The 21,273-nt window shown below is 38.7% G+C and overlaps 2 protein-coding genes across 4 annotated transcripts in view; one reads left to right on the top strand and one right to left on the bottom strand.

Moving 5' to 3' along the window:
* Nucleotides 1–676: 676 nt before the first annotated feature.
* On the bottom strand, nt 677–18,013 carry LOC107724638 (VPS52 subunit of GARP complex). 3 transcript variants are annotated; one of them, XM_016533635.1, is made up of 20 exons: nt 17,880–18,013; nt 16,448–16,532; nt 16,298–16,350; nt 16,142–16,217; nt 15,869–15,936; nt 11,660–11,835; nt 11,427–11,577; nt 11,229–11,316; nt 9,742–9,887; nt 7,916–7,973; nt 7,615–7,748; nt 6,935–7,090; nt 6,157–6,275; nt 5,091–5,214; nt 4,256–4,351; nt 3,224–3,331; nt 3,057–3,122; nt 2,863–2,974; nt 1,345–1,463; nt 677–1,262 (listed from the first exon to the last, which is right to left on the bottom strand). In XM_016533635.1, exons 1-20 carry the CDS (start codon nt 17,955–17,957, stop codon nt 1,116–1,118), a joined length of 2,160 nt encoding a protein of 719 aa, XP_016389121.1. In that variant the 5' UTR covers nt 17,958–18,013; the 3' UTR covers nt 677–1,115. The 3 variants fall into 3 exon arrangements, with proteins under 3 accessions (XP_016389121.1, XP_016389122.1, XP_016389123.1); XM_016533636.1 differs by having other exon boundaries at nt 16,448–16,529; XM_016533637.1 differs by lacking the exon at nt 17,880–18,013 and having other exon boundaries at nt 16,455–16,471.
* Nucleotides 18,014–18,198: 185 nt separating this feature from the next.
* The window catches only part of rps18 (ribosomal protein S18), a 5,061-nt gene continuing 1,986 nt past the window's right edge, over nt 18,199–21,273 (top strand). The window contains exons 1-4 of the mRNA XM_016533638.1: nt 18,199–18,291; nt 18,696–18,794; nt 19,037–19,123; nt 19,634–19,735. Coding sequence (XP_016389124.1) covers nt 18,289–18,291; nt 18,696–18,794; nt 19,037–19,123; nt 19,634–19,735 — 291 coding nt within the window. The 5' untranslated portion in view covers nt 18,199–18,288. The remainder of the gene's footprint in view (nt 18,292–18,695; nt 18,795–19,036; nt 19,124–19,633; nt 19,736–21,273) is intronic.

Genomic DNA, 21,273 nt, shown 5'->3' with positions numbered 1-21,273 from the left:
ATCCGATGTATATTTGACAGTTTGCGGTTATTAAAATAGAAAAGCACTAAAGGTTTTTCAGTTAAGAGTGTTTTCAGCTTGTTTATTTTCATATAAAAATACGGCATGCAGTTGCATCGAACAATGGTATAAACATCATTCAATGTAAATTGTGATAATCGTAATTAATAATCGCAATTACAATTTCAAGGGAATAATCGACAATTAAGAAAGTACAACTAAATTCTGTAATTTTATTATTACATTATTATTATATTATTATTTACAAAGTAATTTGTAAATTCGACTGTAAATTTTATTGAAATTAAATTGTGTAACATAAGTTAGTTGTGATCTAATTAGACTGGTGAAGCAGTGATGCAAGCTTGTGTGTGTGTGTGTGTGTGTGTGTGAGTTCACTTGCTAAGACCAGAGTATGTAAACATATGAAATGTACACAAGTAATAAAATGGCACTTTATTTAAAAACGGTCAACATCAGCACTCCTAAATGGAGACTCCATAAATGAGCAATAAATGGTTAGGTTTAAGGTATATTAACTTCCACAGCTAAATGCATGTGGCTTCTTATAACAATTTTTTTTTTAGTAACTTGTAGTAAAAATTAGCAATTGTTTTTTTTTTTAGCAATTTTCTTTTTGTTTTTGCTTTAATGGATTGACATAAGGATGGGAACATTTTCAGAGACTTTCAATCTAATATGTTTTATTTCGAGACATGGAATGCTTTTCTTTGTTATAACTTAAATACGGCAACAGTGCACACATACTTTCAGAGACGTGTGTGAGAAACCAAAAAGACGCCAGTTCATACACAATAACATTTAGAGAAGCTGCAACTGAATTTACAGATGAAACATTCAAAGAAATCAAATCATATTAAAGATGAAATTACAAATGCATCTAATGGAAAAAGAGCCCATAATCAGCAAACCAAAAACAAAAGACTGACCAAATAAAAAGATTAGTGCTCAAAATACTCAACGACTGAAAATCAACCTTTACTACAAAATATCATACTTTTAATGTCTTGATTTCCAGAAAAAAAAAGAAAAAAAACATCTTTCAGTAACTTTTACCTGATAAGCTAAAACAGTTTCAAGATTCAAGTGCGACTTCAGAAGTTTGGCTTGTGCTTCTTGACTTCCACCATCAGATGATGGAGGTTTATGAGCTCGGAGCGCACTGCCAGACTGCGGAAGGTCGGCTGGGAGAGGACCTTATGGAAACCATGATAGTACTGGATGAGCTGGGTCAGCGCTCCCTGAGAAGACAACCATTCATGGGTTTGACCGCATGTTTATGAGCTGTGAGGTCTGTAAATGTGTTATTTGGTGAGACTGTACCTGAATGATGCTGGTTCCGTTCTTGAAGTTGGTGAAGGAGCGCATGACGTCTTGACTCAGGGCCTCCACAGACTGCTTCCACGAGCTGGAGAAAGCCCGCACCAGCTGCGTGATACGAGCTACACACACACAGAGGCTCAATAACACTTCACGTCTGCGCTGCTGGGGCCATTCATCGTTTCATGAACACATTGCCATAGGATTCCAAAGCTTGGGGAGCGTAAGGTTAACACTTTTAAAAGAATTCCCTTCTGCTCACCAAGGCTTATTTGATCAAAAACACAGTACAAGCTGTACTATTGTGAAAAATTCTAATTCAAAAGAATTACTTTTTTTCGGGATTTGTTAGATGAGCAGAACACTGATGAACAGAAAGAGCAGCATTTAATTGAGACAGAATTCAGAATGTATTTACTGTCATAATAAATATTTTATTCATCCTAGGTTTTTTTTAAATGTCTTTCAAAGCAGCAATAATAAAAATCTTACAGATCCCAAACTTTTGCATGGAAGTGCCAGCGATGAACCGTGACGGTTTAATAAACTGTTTCAGTAATGATGAGGTGACTGTCAATCATTCTAGCATTAAACAGCACTTCAACTAAAGCAAACGGTAACACTGTATTTCGATAGTCCACTTTAGACATTCTATTAACAGTAAGTAACTTTGCAACTACATGTCAACTAGCAGTTAGTAGAGTATTAGTAGACTGTCTGCTTAATATCTTCTAACACTTTCTTTGTCAACTTATTCTACTAACCCTAAACCTACCCTAACAGTCTACTCTGAGAGTTAGTAGACATGTAGTTGCAAATTAATGAGAATTAGTTGACATGTAGTTACTTATAGTTAGTAGCATGTCTAAAGTGGACTATCGAAATAAAGTGTAACCAAGCAAACACCACAGCTTATATAAAAAAAGAAAACACTAATCTATTTAAGATTTACACTCTGTCATCGTTACCCTCATGTCTTTCCAAATCGACAAGACTTCTGTTCATCTTAACAACACAAATGAATATATTATAATCTCTCATCATTTTTGTCCATCCACTGAATCAAAATCTTCAAGAAGTACATAAAGGCATGGCAAACAGAAGCAAACACAAACTGTGTGAGAACAAACCTCACAACGCGTTTGAGCATCTGTTTGCCAGATTTGATGTGCTCTACATTAAAGCATAGAAATCTTTAAAAACTGCTGTGCCTCTTTAGAGAACTCGGATTAGACCACTCCATTCATGTGGATTTCTTCATGACATTTTGAAGCATGAGAATTTTGATTTTCAAATGATGGACAAAAAAGATTTCGAAAGAATACGATCCAAAGATGAATGAAAGTTCATAGGTTTTGAATGATGTGAGAAAATGAGGACACGATCTTGCGTTGAACTAGCCCGTTATCCAAAAAAAACAAAAACAAAAAACAGACTCAAAAAGGAATCACAGAATAAGAGACGCACGATAAGCAGTCTGACGTAACCCTTGACAGTGAACACAGCAGCTCCAGCACTCACCTTCATCAGTTCGGAGTTTGTCAAGTTGCCCTTTCTCCATGAGTGCCTCGCTCTCCTTCACGAATGCTATCATCCCTCCGAACGGAGGAGTAAGAATCTCCTCGATAAACTCCTGTTCCAGAGCGACACACAGCAGTTACTCATACAGTTACTCACTCACAGTTACTCGCGCTGTGTGAGCTGCTGCTCCTGACCTGTGTTCTGGCCAGCAGCAGCTGCTGGAAGCCCTCCACCTCTTTACTGTCGTCCGCTGCTCGCTCCTGCACACACACACACACACACACACACACACACATCACGGTGCGGTCTGGACTAGAACACAGTGGTAACGGTTAGCGGCGTGTCTCGTGAGCAGCGTCACCATGAGCACGCCGAGCATCATGTCGTAGTTGTTGATGAGGAAGATGAGCTGGTCTCGTCTAGAGGGAAACTCAGCCGCCATCTTCAGCACGAAGTTCTCCACCTCCACCTGAAACCAGATCACAGCAGCGGTCAGCGTCGCAAAACATCTGATCTCACCACTTACAGCTCTCCTAAATAACAGAGCTGAGAGCTTTCTCTTAAAACCTGTTCACAAAGCTGCGGAGACAAACTTGTACTGAGGAAGAGAAAGAGAAGTCTTAAGCTCAGAGTAAGAGCGGGGTTGAGCTCGCTGCAGCATGCTTGCTAACTACGCACACAGTGATTGGCTGATAGTCTCGGTCAGAGATTTATTCATAGAAATATTGTAGAGCGCCATATTATGTTGCTGTATTCAAATACAGGTTTTAAAATAAAACTGCTAATTGCCACATTCAAAGAAAGTGTCACTAATTAAACAAGTATATGTTCAGCTAACTGTCAGCCTCTTACATGTGTGCTTCTCATAATTAGTGAATATGCATATAAACAGCCTTCTAATTAACATTAATCATGGCTTATCAGACATGCAAACAAAAAAGAAAAAACTGGACGCGAGAACAGCTGTTACTTCTTGCCCAACTGCTTAATGAAAACAAGCATATAATCAAAGGAACATTTGGAGTTGGGATAACCTCCAAAACCAAAGGTGATACCTTTTTAAAAACTCATTATCGTTAAATGTTTCTAAAATGTTTACGTTCAGAGGCAGATTGCCGGCAACAGCTATTTTAGGATAGTTTGTGGCTTGGTCTTAGTGACTCAGGAGTCCTCTTCACTGCTCCTAACCTTTCACAGATTTAGGAGCTAGTTTTAGAGCTAAAACGCTTTGTGAAATACTCTTAGAGCAAAAATTTAGGAGTCCTAAATTTAGGATTGACATGCCCATTATTTGTAAGATTTTCTCCTGAATCTGCGAGTTATGAGCTACTTTTAGCCTGAAGATGTTTTGTGAATACGGGCCCTGGAGGACCCGAGGCGCTTCTCTCCTCACCTGCAGCTGTCCCAGAAGAGCGATGGTCCTCTCGTTGGGGAAGGTCTGGTTTATACTGACCACAGCAGAGGAGAATTCAGCATAGCGGCGTGTGATCTACACAAACAGCAGGAAAACACACCACTGTAACCCTGCTTTCATTCACCCACTGCGCAGGGACAGAACACCACACGCGAGTCTCTAAAAATAAAAGCCTTTCTTTTTAGACTGAGCATCATTTCTATGGAGGGAATTATGACCTGAACACTTCTGAATCGAACATATGAAGAAAAGTTTTTCCTGTCGACATTTAAAAAATATACATATTTTGTACACTGAAGGCAATCACTATATATATATATATCAATAAAGTATGAAATGTAACGCAATATCAGGTACCTACATGGGTTAGGGGTACTAGGTTCAGGGTTAGTACCTAGTTATTACCCAGTTTTAATCATTATTATAATACGTACATAGTATATACATGAGGAACAAGACTGTAAAATAAAGTGTTACCACTTTTTCATACTGAGATGTGGTTTCACATATCAATAGGTCTAATATATGTTTGGTAGGAATATAAATAAAACTGGAAAAACTGTTGTTTCAATTTTCAATCTAAAGACAACATGAGCAGTCATTTCTATCTAAAATGAGTGTGTGTGTGTGTACTTGTTTATGCCACATTTGGGAACCAAATGTCCCCATAAGGATAGTAAAACCTGAAATTAATAAAGTAATAGAAGTCTATGGAAAGTCCCTACAATTCACAGAAACAAACGTGTGTGTGTGTGTGTCTGTGTGTGTGTGTGTGTGTGTGTGTCTCTGTGTGTGTGTGTGTGAGGATACACACGTAGTGTGGTCTGGTGTCCAGCACACCCAGTTTCTGAGGATCAGTGTTTCGAATGCTCTGGATGTTCATCTCCAAAATCAGCTCAAATCTGGGCCACAGCAGCTCCAGCACAGCCTCCCAGTACCTGCACACACACACACACACACACACACATCAAACATTATCGAGACAAAAAAATGTTGTTGACTGTATTTTGATGTGAGCATGTCACCAGCTCTTGTTACCTGTAGCAAAATTCTCATTGACTTCTCTTATAAACAGCATTTATTTTGCTGTAGCTCACTCTGAAATGAATATTTAAAGCTTAGCATGCTGAAGACTAACGGACAGGCTGTCAATGCCAAAACATTCAACTGTTTCCTCACAAAACACTCCACCAGACATTTCCACCACTGACATCTATTAAAAAAAGCCAACCGAATGTGTTTCCAATGGAAAGCAATGGGTTTCCCAGCAGTGGTGCATTAAAGATGCTAAAGGGCATGCCTGATGTCTGTATAGTGAAAAAAGTCCTGACTAAAAGTCTGTAAAAAGTCTTAGACATGCAACACAGGATGCCTATAGGGAGTGAGAACGTGTTGAAAACGTGGCCTCTCGTCTCATCTCCAGTGTAATGGAGCGTCACGTTTTGTTTTGCTAATGTCAGGACTGGCTCTGACGGCATGCAAACTAATACAACATCATTTAAGATTGTTAAACTGCCAAACAGGCTTGTGAGTTGGTAGCAATACCCAGCAAAGTTCACAGATTAAGTGGGTTGTTTGGGTTGCGTTATGAGGTTTTGGTTAAAAATTATTAGGTCAAAAAAAAAAAAAAACGTGTGTTGTTGCCAATAGTCTCACAGGCTCTGCTCCCAGCCCTACTGCCCTAACCAATAAAAGGCATAAAAAGGTCAAAAATATGTAACTATAATAGAAATTAAACATATGCATGGATGAATTGTTAAAAAAGACCAATATCATGGATGATAGGTGAATTTTCATTTTGTACATTTCACAGGACTGGACAGAGTAAGAGCAGACAAGCATGCTCTCTACAGATCGTTTGTGATGACAGAGGGACTGACTTGTCGAGCGCGGGGATGTTCCTCTTGGCTGCGATGGCTCTGAAGCGCAGAATGATGTGAATGCAGAGAAACACCGCAATACTGTCATAACAGTCTGACAGGTATGTGGACAGATTCTTCTACAGACAGAGAAAAGAGACAAAAATGTAATGGGACAATGTTCAATAAAAAAAACTATTACAAATGTAGTAATACGGAGTGCTTGCTAGGGTATTCTAGACGGTTGCTAGGGTACTTGGGGTGGTTGCTAAGGCGGGTGCTAGGGTACCTGGGGCGGTTGCTAGGGTGTTGCTATGCAGTTGCTAGAGTACCCGGGTCGGTTGATAAGGTGTTGCTATGAGGTTGCTAGGGTACCCGGGGCGGTTGCTAAGGTGTTTCTATGTGGTTGCTAGGGTACTCTAGGTTGTTGCTAAGGTGTTGCTATGCGGTTGCTAAGGTACCCAGGTCACTTGCTAGGGTGTTGCTATGCGGTTGCTAGGGTGCCCGGAGTGGTTGCTAAGGTGTTTTTAGGCGGTTGCTAGGGTACTCTGGGTAGTTGCTAAGGTGTTGCTATGCAGTTGCTAAGGTACCCGGGTCGGTTGATAAGGTGCTGCTATGCGGTTGCAATGGTACTCTGGGTAGTTGCTAAGGTGTTGCTGGTACTCTGGGTAGTTGCTAAGGTGTTGCTATGCGGTTGCTAGGGTATTTGGGTTGTATGTGGTTGTACTTTTTGTTTGCAAACTGCATTACTAAAACACTGGAGATGTGAGAATATCATGTAATAGGAGCGTGACTGTACCAGGAACATGCTGAGTGTTTTTCCCATAATGCTGTTGAACAAATCCAGAGCAGAGTTTCCGGCCACCATGAAGAAGTCCGAGAGGAAGAGGAACTCTCGACAGCCGTTATCCAGCAGAGCGTAGTGCTGACTGCGGAAGAGCGTTTCGTACGGGTACTGACCGAGACAGAGAGAGACAGATCACAGACGACACTGCTACAGTAATAAACACAAACGCGGACGGTTTATGGAGAATAAGTGTGTGTGTGTGTGTGTGTGTCAGTCCCTCCCGGATTTCACAATCGCAGAATTTAAAGCTTGCATTTTTGTTTGATTTCTGCAGTGTTTAAAAAAAAAAAAAAAAAATTATGATTCTATGCTGATTATCAGCACTGCCATCTGTATGAGGGACTATTATTACAAATTCAGTATTTACACATTTACACTAAGTAGGGTTTCCACTGCAAAACAAAAAATGCTGCAAACATTGCTGCAATTTCTGAGAAAATCCAGTCATGTTAGGCTGCAAAAATCATGATAGCTATGTTCATTATCATGTTACTATGATGTTCTGGTCTCTAGATACGGCTCGATGTAAGTCTACGGGAAGTCTGCTGCCCGGCGCACAGACAGTGCTAGACGAGTTAGCCAGAGTTGAATTCTTAGGGCTAGCGCTGTAAAGCAGAAGATGAGTGTCTCACTCTGGAGTCTCCTCTCTGAGCGGCGTGTGGGATCAGTATGGGCCCCTCCAGCTCCGCAGGACTCAATACCGCCCCCCTCTGGCCAAGAGTGAAAATTGTGTTCCTACTCTTGAGAGAAGGCTTGGAGAAAAAGCCTGCTTAGCAGTTAAAGAAATCAACCACATTATAACGCTACAGTGAAAAGCAAACGCCTTTCTCCACCAAACTCAAAAGGAAATATGTTTACTGTCTTCCCATTCATCTTGAAGTGAGTCCTCTGGTGTGCTAATTCTATGTGACTGTGGTCAGATTTCAAGGATATCTTTCTTGGCTGTGTCCTCCACCCCCATCAGATCATCCTTGTCTGCAACGTCTTCATACTGACAACAAGAGAGAGAGAATGAAAAATACATATGCACATACATATTTAAATCTTGAGACTGAACAGGCCACTCAAGAACATTCAACGCCTGAACCGAGCTTCAGTAGAATGGATGAATACTGTGGGATGCACCAAAGACATCACAATCTTTGACAAAATGGCCTGGTACTTCAGAGAATCCATGATGTGCTTCATACAGTCAAGACTTTCACTTCCTGCAACAGTAAAGCTCCCCCATAACAAGACTGCTTCTCCGAGGAGATGGTGTTCTTCTGCTCATCAGCTTTGCCTTTTTTGCACCAGACATACAGTACTGCTGATTCATGAGTCCAAAAAGTTCCAGCTGAGTCACATCACTCCATAAAACACTCCTACAGAACTCCACAGGCCTGTTCAAGTCAGCCTTTATGTTCTTCTTGGTCAAGATACACTGATCAGTCACAATTCCAATTCAAGTCAGGGTGCATTATCCTACAGAAAGAGGTCACTGCCATCAGGAACACAGCTGCCTAAAATATGGTGGGTTACTCGATTAATTTGGAAGCGAAGGTTTACAGATCACAATGCAAGCGGGAGAAGCCTCATGTTTCGGTCGTCACGATCGCGGATGACAACATGCAGGATCAACACTGTTCATGTATCGCAGGGTACGATTAATTGAATGTACATTTAACCAGTTTAATATGAAGAGACAGTGAAAAGTAGACCTTCGTTTACAGTATGTGTTTTTGACCTACACTGTACATGATGTGAGAACAGTCCGCTATTTAGGTTTGAATTAATCGTTGCATCGTGGACGATCCTGCATTGATGCAGTAATAGACCATGATCGATTATAGCCATCTGACATCATACGCATTTGCGCTTGTCACGCGAGTATTAAAAACGCACTCTTTATTTTTAAATCTGAGCTTGGCTTTTCCCCACATTTGGCAGGTGTGTGCGCTAGAGACAATCGCAGCGGACTTCATTGCACAGAGTATGCAGACATGTGCGTATTGCTTGACAGTGCTTCCACCTGCCGTTATTTCAGAGTTTTACTTTAGACATGCTTTCATCTCTGCCGTTTGAAATGCAGTATGTACTCAAGTACTGACAGACTTTCACAGCGCTGTGTGTTTGTTTGTCCTGAAGCTCGATCGCGGCTGCGCTTAAAAACACTTGCATCTCCAAATACTTCCGTGATACGAAATCGATGTAAACAGTCAGTTATATGTTTTCAGAACAGTTCAAACATCTGATATGTGGAAATAGATCTGTGCATTAGTGTGAATGCAGCCTATTAAAGCTGCCACTGTCTATGATGGCACCAGTAATAATCAAACAGGAAAAAAGAAAAACCCATAACTATGTTTGTCTGTAAACTTTCGGACACTTAAAAGCACTCTCAGATACTGAAAGTACTTTTTGTTTATCACTTGTAATTGCTTTTCTCCCTTTATTACTTTATATATGCTTGTAAATTTTGAAGCTATATTTATTTGGTTAAATTCTTAACAATTGTTTTGATTTATTATTAACTTGTAATTATTTTTAAAAGTAGCATGGTTATATAATTTAAGAAAAATACACAAAATAGATTTGATATAACCGTGATGCATCGTGATATCAAATTGCATCGAATCGTTGACATGATAGTCGTAATCAAATTGAATCGTGACACCTGTGACGATTCACACCCCTATTTTGTACATGAGGTTTAGAGATGAATAAATACACTGCATGTCTCAAACTAAACTCATCCAGTCAGTAATTTAGACTGTCACCTGGACTTTCAGCAGTCTGCCGCTGTAGGACTTGAAGTAACTGAAGTAGATCTTGCTCATGGTGTCCACATACTCGTCCCGGATCTCCTTAGCGACTGTCCTCTCATTGGCTAACAGGAACTGATAGAAAAACCTGCAGATGACCAGAAACACATCCATAATCTCACTCAACAGAAACAAGAAAGGGTCAGTCGTTAAAAGTGGAGACAATACTATAAATGCTGTGCAATGACCGTGTTTCCATTAGATATTATTCTTATTTGTTATGGTGTCAACTGTACTTCAGTCTCAGGAAATAGCAGGATTCTTGAATCCATTTATTTTTGTTATTATTTTATTTCAGAAAGGCTCTGTTAATTGCAGGTCAGGACCAGGGCTGTAACTGTAGGTCTACAAAAGAGTCATTCAGACCAGTGGACGACAAATATTATATTTGATTATTAAGAATTAATAATAACTCATTACCTTTCTCTTTCAAGAGTTGTTGTGGCAACCTTTACATTCATGTTATTTTGATGTTTAACAATCCTTTATGTGAGAAACAGTCAGTATCTGGTGTGACCACCATTTGCCTCACGCAGTGCATTTGCCTCACGCAGTGCAACACATCTCCTTCGCATAGAGTTGATCAGGTTGTTGATTGTGGCCTGTGGAATGTTGGTCCACTCCTCTTCAATGGCTGTGCGAAGTTGCTGGATATTGGCAGGAAGTTGTGTTTATATTTTTGTTCTGTGTATATATATATATATATATATATATATATATATATATATATTAGAGGTGTAACGGTACACAAACATGACGGTTCGGTACATACCTCGGCTTTGACGTCACGGTTCGGTTTCGGTACAGCAGAAGGAAAAAATACTAAACAAATTGTTTTTTTGTTTTTTTTATTAAACAATGTTTTACTGAACAAATTGCTCTTTCTTTAAATAAATTCAATTATAATTAAACTTTTCTTTAAATCTACATTATTAAAAAAAAAAAAAAATCTATAAAAAAACTACCTCAGCTTCTGCTCTAAACTATAGGGATCTCTTTTACATTACTATAAGGTTACAATTACCAAGAGCCCAAACTTAAATTTAATTAGCTACTATTTATTTTTAACTTTAATAATCAACACTCAAATTAAAAAGAAAAAAAAAATTGTATGCAAACATGTAAATTGCACTCAATGCAGTTTTTAAATGAACTTCTAAATTATACAATTAATATATTTGTTGTTGAAATATAATAATTTACACAGTGGCTGTCATAACTTGTTTCATAAAAGATTTATTTAAATATACTTTAAATGATTAAGACATCACTAACAGGTAAAGCAAAATATATTGAGTATATAGTCTAATATTTATATGTAATTATGTATAATTATAGCTGTGGACACTGATGACTTGCCTGAGGTAAATGAAACGCTACGTGACATTTTGTTTACAAACTGTTTTAAAGGGGTCATATGATGCGATTTCAAGTTTTCCTTTAGGTGTTCTGAGGGATCTGGTAGTTGGTCATGGGCTTTCTGAAGGAGTAGATCTTCTGCAGGATGAACTCACGGATCTTTGAGACGGCCTGTGAACAGGATCAGAGCAGAGAGAGAACTCAGTAGCGTTCATTTTCAATGCATCTGTTCTATTATCAAGAATGATGGGATCGCTGTAGAATCTTTGATGTGCTCTGACTTTAATTTTGAGGCGATCTACGATGTCCTGTATGTCGGAGCAGGCGAGGGTTTCTCTGAAGCTGAGCTCTTTAGCATAGTTGATCTTGCTGTTGAGCTCGTGAAGCTGCTCCAGAAACTCCTGCTCCGTCACAGGACTGTCCAGAATCACACTGAAACACACACACACACACACACAGTTCTTCACTGAGTGATTGAGAAGGTAAAGCGCTGCCTGTGATGAGAGGCTCTTACGAGATCATGGTGCTGGGAACGACCAGCTCGTCCACCAGCTGGCTCAGCTGACTACGCACGGCCTGCCGGTTCTTCAGCCTCAGGTTCATGCTGACCGACTGCTGCTGCAGCGTCTGGATCTCGCTGCTGATGGAGGACAGGTCGCTCTGGAAGCTGCTCAGCATGCCCTCCATGCGCTGCACACAGAGGAACGCAGCGTTTCAAAGAGCCCAGCAACACATCAGCCACACATCCAATCCACATATTCGCATCAGTGTTATCAATGAGACACTATGGACCTTTTCACATTTGTGTGTTTCTCAGCAGCGGAAGTCGTCATAGTTGGGTTAACTCGAACAGCAGTGAATGGGAGAGTACCACAAATATATTTTTTGCATTCCCATTTGCTCAAATACCAAAAGAAAACTCCACAATAGTGTTTTCATGACTTTCAATAAAAGGAAAAAAACTGAGAGAGAACGATGTCAAATTTACCGTTCCTCCCATAAACACTGCATTAGAAACACCCTCGCATTAGCGTTAACTAGCTTTTTACGATGCTGATGACCATTAAACACGCGTTTCGACACGGTCATCAGCATCGTAAATCCTCAAAAGTTTTTTATATTTTGGGGGGCGTGTTCGAACGAGCCGTTTTAGGTAGGTGTGGCTAACTCTTAACTTTTATAAAGAATATCTCTTTGGATTTGAGACTTTAGTCTTTGCAACTTTACAGATCTTCTTTATGCACCAAGAGCTTGTAATACTCCAAAGAGAAAGGAAAAAATGAAATCGCATCATATGACCCCTTTAAATGTATGTACATTTATAACTTTGTATTATATCACCTTTGCATCAAATTACAAAAAAAGCTAGTTTTTTTCATCACAGTCTTGTGAGAAGAGTCCAGTGTAGTTTTTGTGAATATTTTCAATTTTATTTTATTTTTTATATTTTATGCTTTCATCTTAATGTTCATGTTTTTGTCATTTTTATTAGTTTTCGTTGTTTTTAAAAATGTTTTTTTTTTATTCCTTTTTATTTCAGTTTTAGTTATATTAGAACATCAAGTTAAATTAAATAAAAATGCAAAATGTTGCCTTGGAAATGAACTGAAATAACTTTAAGATTTTAGTATTTTATTTCAGTTATATGATTTTAAGATTAGAGATGATTAGAGATAGAGACATTACACGATCAAGTTGTTTCCCCGAATTTTAGCACAATTGCAATGTGATAGGGATTTTATACAACAGTGGTTAAATAAAGAAGAAGTTAAAATTAAGTGACTTATATTTTAGACACAATATTGACTGTTTTTGCTCAATTTCTCTGATGAAAATAGTTGCACAGCACACAGCAGAACTGTTTTGTGTCACTGAGCAACACAGCGGTGTTTCGTTACTGAATGAATCCACATTTTTGAACGAATCGTGTGAGTCAATGATTCAGTGACCCATTCATAAAGTCAGTCACTTGCCTTATTTCTGAATGAATCAGCTGTTTGAACGAATCAGTTGAATGAATGACTAAATGACTCACTCATTAGAATGGTCTTTTGCCGCCACCTACTGGTGGTTTGGTTTCATATTTAAACCTATCTCTGCATTTTCCCAACACTTCCTATTTGTATGTTTAAAATATTTAAAACATTAATCTTATAAAATTATTTATGCATGTGAAATTTCACAGTGTAAATGCATTTATTGCACCTCTGCGGTGGAAAGATGGAGTTTGTTGATACAGATTTCATTTGAATGGTAACAACTCTACAGTTTCTTATTATTCTCACTGAATTAATTGAAACAATGTAAGAATATGATGTGAAAGGTGACACATTTAATAAGGTTAGGGGCAAAAAATGACCATTTATAAACATAGTGTGAAATGACATCTGTTATGTTATAACTCATTTTCAGTTAATTGTTATTTCTACTTCTTTCCAGTCACAGAGCACTTTATTTTGAGAGTTGTTTAAGTGAGAGAACATCTGTGACTTAGTCCAGATTGGGGGAAACTATAATGTTTAATAATTTATTTTATTATGTAAATAATTTTGGAAAAAAACATAAGAAAAATAAAGTATTGATTTTTGTTTGTATATGCTGTCAATTATAGTTCTTAGAAAGAAAATCAGAATCGGCAAAAATCGGTATCGGCAGGTCACACTTACATAGACATCGGAAATGGCCAAGAAAATTACAACAGTGCATCTCTAATTAAGATATATGTCAAGAAAATAAAAATAAAACTGTGCTTGTCAGTTGATTTCATGGGGTCCTTAAGTGTGCAAAATCATTTATGAAGCAACAGCAAATGCTTTATAACTTCTGTCATGAGTAAATACATTCAAATATGGATACAATATAAATACAACTAATAAATAATAATTAGTGCTGTCAATCGATTAAAAAAATTAAATAATTAATCGCAATTAATCGCGATTAATCCCACCTAACATTAATGTTTTTAAATATACTTTTATATTACAATAATTTCACATTAAATCTTCACATTAATGTACAAACAACATAAAGACAGTATATTTTTAATATTTGTTTAATGGCATTTTTTTATGACTGAAGGCCAGTATCACTAGCTATGTTCCATCACCCTGTTTTAATGCACATTTTGAAGTATTGCATGAGAAACGAGGGATAGAAATGCCAAATTTCGAATAAAAATCCCTTAATTTGCAAAAAAGTTTTTACGCTCACTTGAGGTGGTTTTTGACTTGTGTTAAACGACTGCGTTCCCAAACAGCAGCATCCACCTCCGAAAGCAATGACCGCATTCATTGTGTTTCATCTGCTCGCTCTGAGGCGCAAGTTATTATATTCTCCTACTTCATGATGTATAGTGCCAGTTTATCAGGAAGTGACAATTTTGTTCTCTTTGACTCGTTGGATGGAAACGATGCTAGTTCGCAAATGTTTTGTGATATTCCAGTTTTGCGCTTAAGTTAAATTAGCAACTTTGGATGGAAACCCGGCTACTGATATCAATACTACTGATGTCTCCAGGAAATAGTCTAAATTAAATATAGATGAATCCTTAAAGCTATAAAAGTTATTTCCAAATTTTTCTTTTTTCCTTTGATTAATAGACATCACAGCAGCTGGTTATTAGGTTGTTTTGGCTGCTATTACTCTAAGAGCTGCCGCTGCTGAACGTGACGCGGATCTGACATCATATTTTCTCTCAACTCTTTTTAACTTTTCTGACCCACTTCAGGTCTTAAAGTCTCTATTAATGAGCTGACGAGTTGAATCAGGTGTGTTAGATGAGTGAGACAGTGCTGGGCTGCTCCAGGACAGTTTGTAAAACCATTTCAGAGACATGTTCCTAAATGTGACTCATATAAAATATATTACATTCATGCACAGCTTTAAGGCAGCTTTAATCGCCTTTTTGGTAACTTCATGACGTAACTGATGTAGCGTCTGGACCAATCAGACACACCATTTTTCATTTGATTTAACTATACAAACTGTGTGTGTGTGTGTGTGTGTGTATGTGTGTGTTAGACCAGTTTAAGTGTTTATGTAGTTAATAAAGTCTTATTTGTATCACACTTGACGTTGTTCATTGTTTGCTCATAACTGGAGTCACTTAATCATTCAGATTTATGCTACAAGCTCTTTGTAGAATTGTACAGTAAGAAAGTTATTTCACTTAACCAGGAAATTAACGTTCTTAGAATTGACAGACAGTTGACCCTGAGAGGTCAAGTAAATATCTACAGCGGATCTAAATATTTATAATTAATTATAACTAGTTATGATTAATTATTCATATTTCCCCATGAGCTGATTCGCTACATTGAGCACGACATTGCATGCACGTAGTTTATTTCGCACTTTGATATTCAATAACACAGGGAGAAGAGCACGCGCCACAAGCACAGTACAGTTTCTGCTAAAGTGAAGTGATCGCGCGTCTGAAACCTCTCTCGTTTGATGTGATCGTAAAGACATTCTGCGACTAAATAAATGCACTTCTTGTCAAGAGAAAAAGTGACAAAAGCAGCAGTTGTGAGTGGGGTGGCCAACCCTAGCGTTAAATATTTTTAACACGTTAAACTGAAAAAATTAATCGTCTAATTTTGACAGCACTAATAATAATATATTCCAAAAGTTAGTATAATTTGAAACTTGAAGGAGAGTTTCGTCCGTGTGTTATTTTCCGCTAACAGGTTGCTCAGTTCTAATGCAGACTGAATGCACTCACCTCCAGTATGGAGTCACAGGCGGTGATCTGGTTGTGTAAAGAGGCAATATTCTGACTCTCTTTGATATCTGCACCAGCGCTACTGTTAAGGGTCTCTGCAAACGTCCATCACAAGCTTGAAATAATAAGACTTGATTACTGAAACATAATCATGTTCACTGACAGAAACATTATATGCAGAATCATAACAGTGAATCTCATGAAGTAGTTTTCTTTCGGTGAGCTGACATGTTTTGGTGTGATTCTGTCATAAATGCACTGAAGAATGGATACAGTCCTTGATTGATGCTTGTTCGATGCGCTGCAGCTCCGTCTCCACCTGTTTAGAGTACTGCCGCAGATCCACACCCTGATCCACACAAACACACATCTTCATCTTCATCATCATCATCACACACTCACACATCAGCAGATCAGCATCCATCTCACCGTCCTGAGTGCCTCCTTCACCAGATCATCCTCCAGATTCGCTTGAATGTGAACTGAAAAAGACAATCAACAAGGGATTATTAGTGAGTTCTGGAAATAAGCGACCTGCGCTTCCCTTCCTCAGCCGATGAGAGACAAGGCAGAACTCACTGTCCACCTCGTCCAGGATGAACTCGTCTGTGGTGATGTCCAGATCCCCCAGATTCAGCGCAGGAACCACCTCAAAGTCAGACTTCTACCGACAGAGACACACAGTCAGCTCAGAACAGGCCATCAATACTTTGAAAGAATGCAATCATGATGTAAGAACTAACAATTGGGTAAATACTTTAAAAATGACAACGGTAGACAATAATATGCCTGTTAATCTTTCAATACATGAAATACTTATTTAAAACATTTAAAGGTCAGAGCCAGGAGCAAATACATAAATACTTGAATGCATTTAATGCAAATACATATTTTGAGAAAGCTGAGACAAATTCAGTCCAAAAAAAAAAAATCCATCTTTTCATAGATTAGTGATACGATGAGTGTAAGAAGGTACATGCATCCTGCCATCTACTAACTACACCAATGTGTGCAGCCGCATGGCTTCAGCTTCTTACACTGTTAGTAACCGTGTATTTTGTGAATATTTAAACATTTCTCTTATTATTTCATTTTGTTTCTCTCATTTTTCTAACATACATTTATAATTAGATATTACATATTATTAAATAACTAGATATTGCTTCTTATATATATATATATGTGTTATACAAACAGTTGCTGGTAAACAACAAACAGTTGCTGATACATATTTAAATATGAGGGACACAAATGCCACAAGTTTGTGAGTATATACAGCAGATATACCTGCATACAGAAAACAGCAGGGGAAAAAATCTAACAATAATCAACGAACGCTAAATAACAGAGCAGTGCACTGAAGAATTTCCCACTTCACTCTGTTATTATGTGCCATGTTGTCCTGATATTCGAGAGAGTTATGATGTGTGTGTGTGAGTGTGTGTGTGTGTGCGTGTGTGTGAATGTGAGTGTGTGTGAGAGTGTGTGTGTGTGAATGTGTGTGTGTGTGTGTGTGTGTGTGTGTGTGTGTGAGTGTGTGAGTGAGTGTGTGTGTGAGTGTGTGTGTGAGTGAGTGTGTGAGTGAGTGTGTGTGTGAGTGTGTGTGTGAGTGAGTGTGTGAGTGTGAGTGAGTGTGTGAGTGTGAGTGTGTGTGAGAGTGAGTGAGTGTGTGAGTGTGTGTGTGAGTGAGTGTGAGTGTGAGTGTGTGAGTGTGTGTGTGTGTGTGGTTTGACACATCACTGCACTGTCACGTGATCTTACTAATATGACATCCGAAAATATGATATCTTAAGATGTTGACCGAAATAAGGAGCTGCACAGGACAATATCGGTGGCGATCAGTAAACAACCTTCAGAGCAATTAACTTATAATAACCGTGATGTTTCATACAGAAACCCAGCAGGTCCGTGTCATATCTCTGTGCTCCAGCTGTCAGAGAGCGCTAGCGGGTGTAAACAGCTGTGAACGCGATCAGTGAAGCTGATAAACCCGAGAGAAAGTCCTCCTCACCTCCATGGCTCCAGCAGCAGCCGCAGAATCAGCGCCGGGCTTCGAGAGCTCCGCTGCGGGGATCAGCGCCTCCGCCATGGCGTCTGTAGTCCACAAAAACTACACGTCCCTTCAGTATTACAGTCCCGCAGAAACGCGTGCCACGCTGTAAAATCACACGAAATCTACTTTAAAATCACACGAAATCTACTTTTTAAAAAAGAGTAAAAACTCTTTATATATACTACAGTGTACTAAACAGCATCAACTGCGCTTTATAATTTAAAAAAATCATCGGTTTTAATATTGTTTTGGTCCCACCGGACGTTTTCATCGTGACGGAACTTGTTCCTGTCGAGTTCGCGCGTCCAGCGCTGAAATTATCGCGAGATCTTGGTCACTTCCTCTTTGCCCGGAACCAGCGAACAAGATGGTAGGCACGAAATGAAATTCTCAAGATTGTAGTGAAAATCTCGCAACATCGCGCTTATTTGTGTGTGTATGGCAGCACTGGTTTAATATCCTATGATTTTAGCAGATATCGAATATATATGAGTGAAAATGTTAGGTTTACACTATAGAGGTTAAGTTAAATGAGAGACTGAAATCCCGTGCTCAGTCCGCGCCGGGTTAAGTTTACAACGCACCACATGTAAAAATATAACTAAATATTAACGTTGTTTGTGTTTAGTTTAGGCCAGAAAGCGCGAAACTAGTTGGTGTGTAGTTGTATTCAGTAATTTGCTAACCCGCTAGCATCTATTAGTGTATTACAGGAGCGTTGCGCGTTTAACCCGTGCTACGCGCGCGCGTGTGTGTGTGTGTGTGTGTTCTCAGTCGCTCGTCATTCCAGAGAAGTTCCAGCACATCCTGCGTGTTCTCAACACGAACATCGACGGAAGACGCAAAATCGCGTTTGCCATCACCGCCATCAAAGTGAGTGCTTTAAACTTAAAACTGTGTGTGTTCTGAACGCTCTCTGTGCTCTGCAGGGTGTGTGTGTGTGTTCTGAACGCTCTCTGTGCTCTGCAGTGTGTGTGTGTGTTCTGAACGCTCTCTGTGCTCTGTAGGGTGTGTGGTGTTCTGAACGCTCTGCAGGTTGTGTGTGTGTTCGGAACGCTCTCTGTGCTCTGCAGGTTGTGTGTGTGTGTGTTCTGAATGCTCTCTGTGCTCTGCAGGGGGTGGGTCGGCGGTACGCTCATGTGGTTCTGAGGAAAGCAGACATCGATCTGAGCAAGCGAGCTGGAGAACTCACTGAGGATGAGGTGCGCTTGCTCTTCACTCTTTATTCTCAGCAGGAAAACACTTCTAAAACACACATTCACCTGTAAACAATCCAGCAGACAGAGCTTTTAGCTTTAGTCAAGTCACCTTCATTTATATAGTGCTTTACAGTGTCAACAGGAAACAGTCTGCAGTAATGCAAGAAGACAATAACATTTTCCATCTAAAGTCAGTTCATTGATTCAGTGATGTCATCATCCAGTTCAGCTCTCTTCCAATAGTGTCTGTGCTGTCAATATTGCCAGAAATTAAGTTAACAACTTTATTGTTCTTTATAGAAACGGAAGAAGCATATTAAAACAAGTCGCTGGAGAACGTTCTGAAATGTGGTACAATTGACATTTAGCTTCTGACAAACTAGCAAGACCATATCAGTTATTTTGAAGCATATTGTGAAACGCCTCAAATGAGAATGGTGTGTAAGCTTGTATGTGGCTCTTTATGGGTGTTTACAGTAATGTTTATCTGAGCTGTTATTGATTGATTAACAGGTGGAGAGGGTGGTGACCATTATGCAGAATCCTCGCCAGTACAAAATCCCTGACTGGTTCCTGAACAGACAGAAGGACATTAAAGACGGGAAATACAGTCAGGTACGCTCGAGTGAAGTTATAAGCTTCAGCTGCAGGATCAGGTCTTTCTCCATGACTAATAATTAATAACTATAATACACTATAGAGCAGTAGTTGCCAGAGCTGTGCAAAACTACAAATCATAATCCGGGCTTGTCTGATAGTTTGTTCTTTTGTAACTGCAGCATGAGGTTTGCTAGGTTGTGTAATGTCATACATGATTGAACTGATTTCAGTAAATCTAATGTATAATAAACGGAGCGCGTCCTAAATCTGAATACAGGGCTGCACACTAACATGAGTCTACAGATCCTCTATAGTTTTATGTGTTTGTAAATCATGGTGACCACAAGTAAAACCCTCCTCAGTGCCATGGTAAGAAGAAAACTTCCTGTAAAACTGTGCCGTTGGTGAAAAACACTGTCCTCAACAGCTAGTGTACATATATGAAGCTGTGGCAGGTTTTTTTGCATTAACAAGTCTAATAATGGCATCACAAGTAAACCTGCAAACGTTTCCTAAACTCACCTGGGGTCTCATTTATAAAACTCTCCGTAGATTTCATCCTAAAAGTGTACGTACGAACAAGTTTTCAGATTTATAAAACCATACGCCAGAACCTGCGCAAAAATCGATTGTGCGTACGTGCATCTCCTCCCAGAAATCACCTTATATGGAGCTTACAACGCCTAGTTTTACTCTGCATAACTTCATCTGCATATCATTTCCATGCATATTCCCATCCACGTGACACCATGTTTAACACCGTCAAAGGTACAAGACATTAAGGAAATATGAGATACGGACTATAAATGCCATTTGTGCCATACACATTCATTTTTATTGGAAAAATCATCCGGTATCCATATGTTTTAGAATAAATATATCAAAATATCCATAAAAACAAAACCGTTTAGTTCTCAGATAAATAGCTTATTTTAGAATAAACTTGACCTCAGTCTTTTCCACTGGCCCAATAGTATTTCAATCGTTTTAAACCATTCAAATCAAATTATATGTATGCAGTTTTGCTGATACGGTGAACATCTTTTAGCTGTTTTAGTGGAAACAGATAAGCCTATATGTATTGCAGTGTAAATACAGTTGTCTGACTCACTGACAAAGTATTTTAAAAAGGAAACGCAAATCAAGTTGTATCCTTCAAACACAGTGGTATTTTTCATAATGTTGTGTAGGAATGTAACGATTCACTCAACTCACGATGAGATTTAAGACAAATTATAAATTAAATGTGTCCTTTTATTATTGCTTGGACAAAATGCTGCACGTTTCTTTGTGAAATTGAAATATAACACTATAATATATAATAATATAGCACTTGCATATTATTGCTCTTTTGTTGGTTTTGATTGCTTCTATTGTCCTCATTTGTTAGTCGCTTTGGATAAAAGTGTCAGCCTAATGACTCAATTTAAATATAATGTAAATGTAAATAACTAAACTAAATTGAAATTTTAAAACAAGCCCCAAATCATATAAATGAGTAACGCAAATAAAAGAAATCTCTTCATATAAACAAACTAAGGCTTTGTCTGTGC

Source organism: Sinocyclocheilus rhinocerous, unplaced genomic scaffold (assembly GCF_001515625.1).
Source record: "Sinocyclocheilus rhinocerous isolate Xijiao unplaced genomic scaffold, SAMN03320098_v1.1 scaffold2440, whole genome shotgun sequence".
Taxonomy (NCBI): Eukaryota; Metazoa; Chordata; class Actinopteri; order Cypriniformes; family Cyprinidae; genus Sinocyclocheilus; species Sinocyclocheilus rhinocerous.
This window is presented reverse-complemented; position numbering and strand designations above follow the sequence as displayed.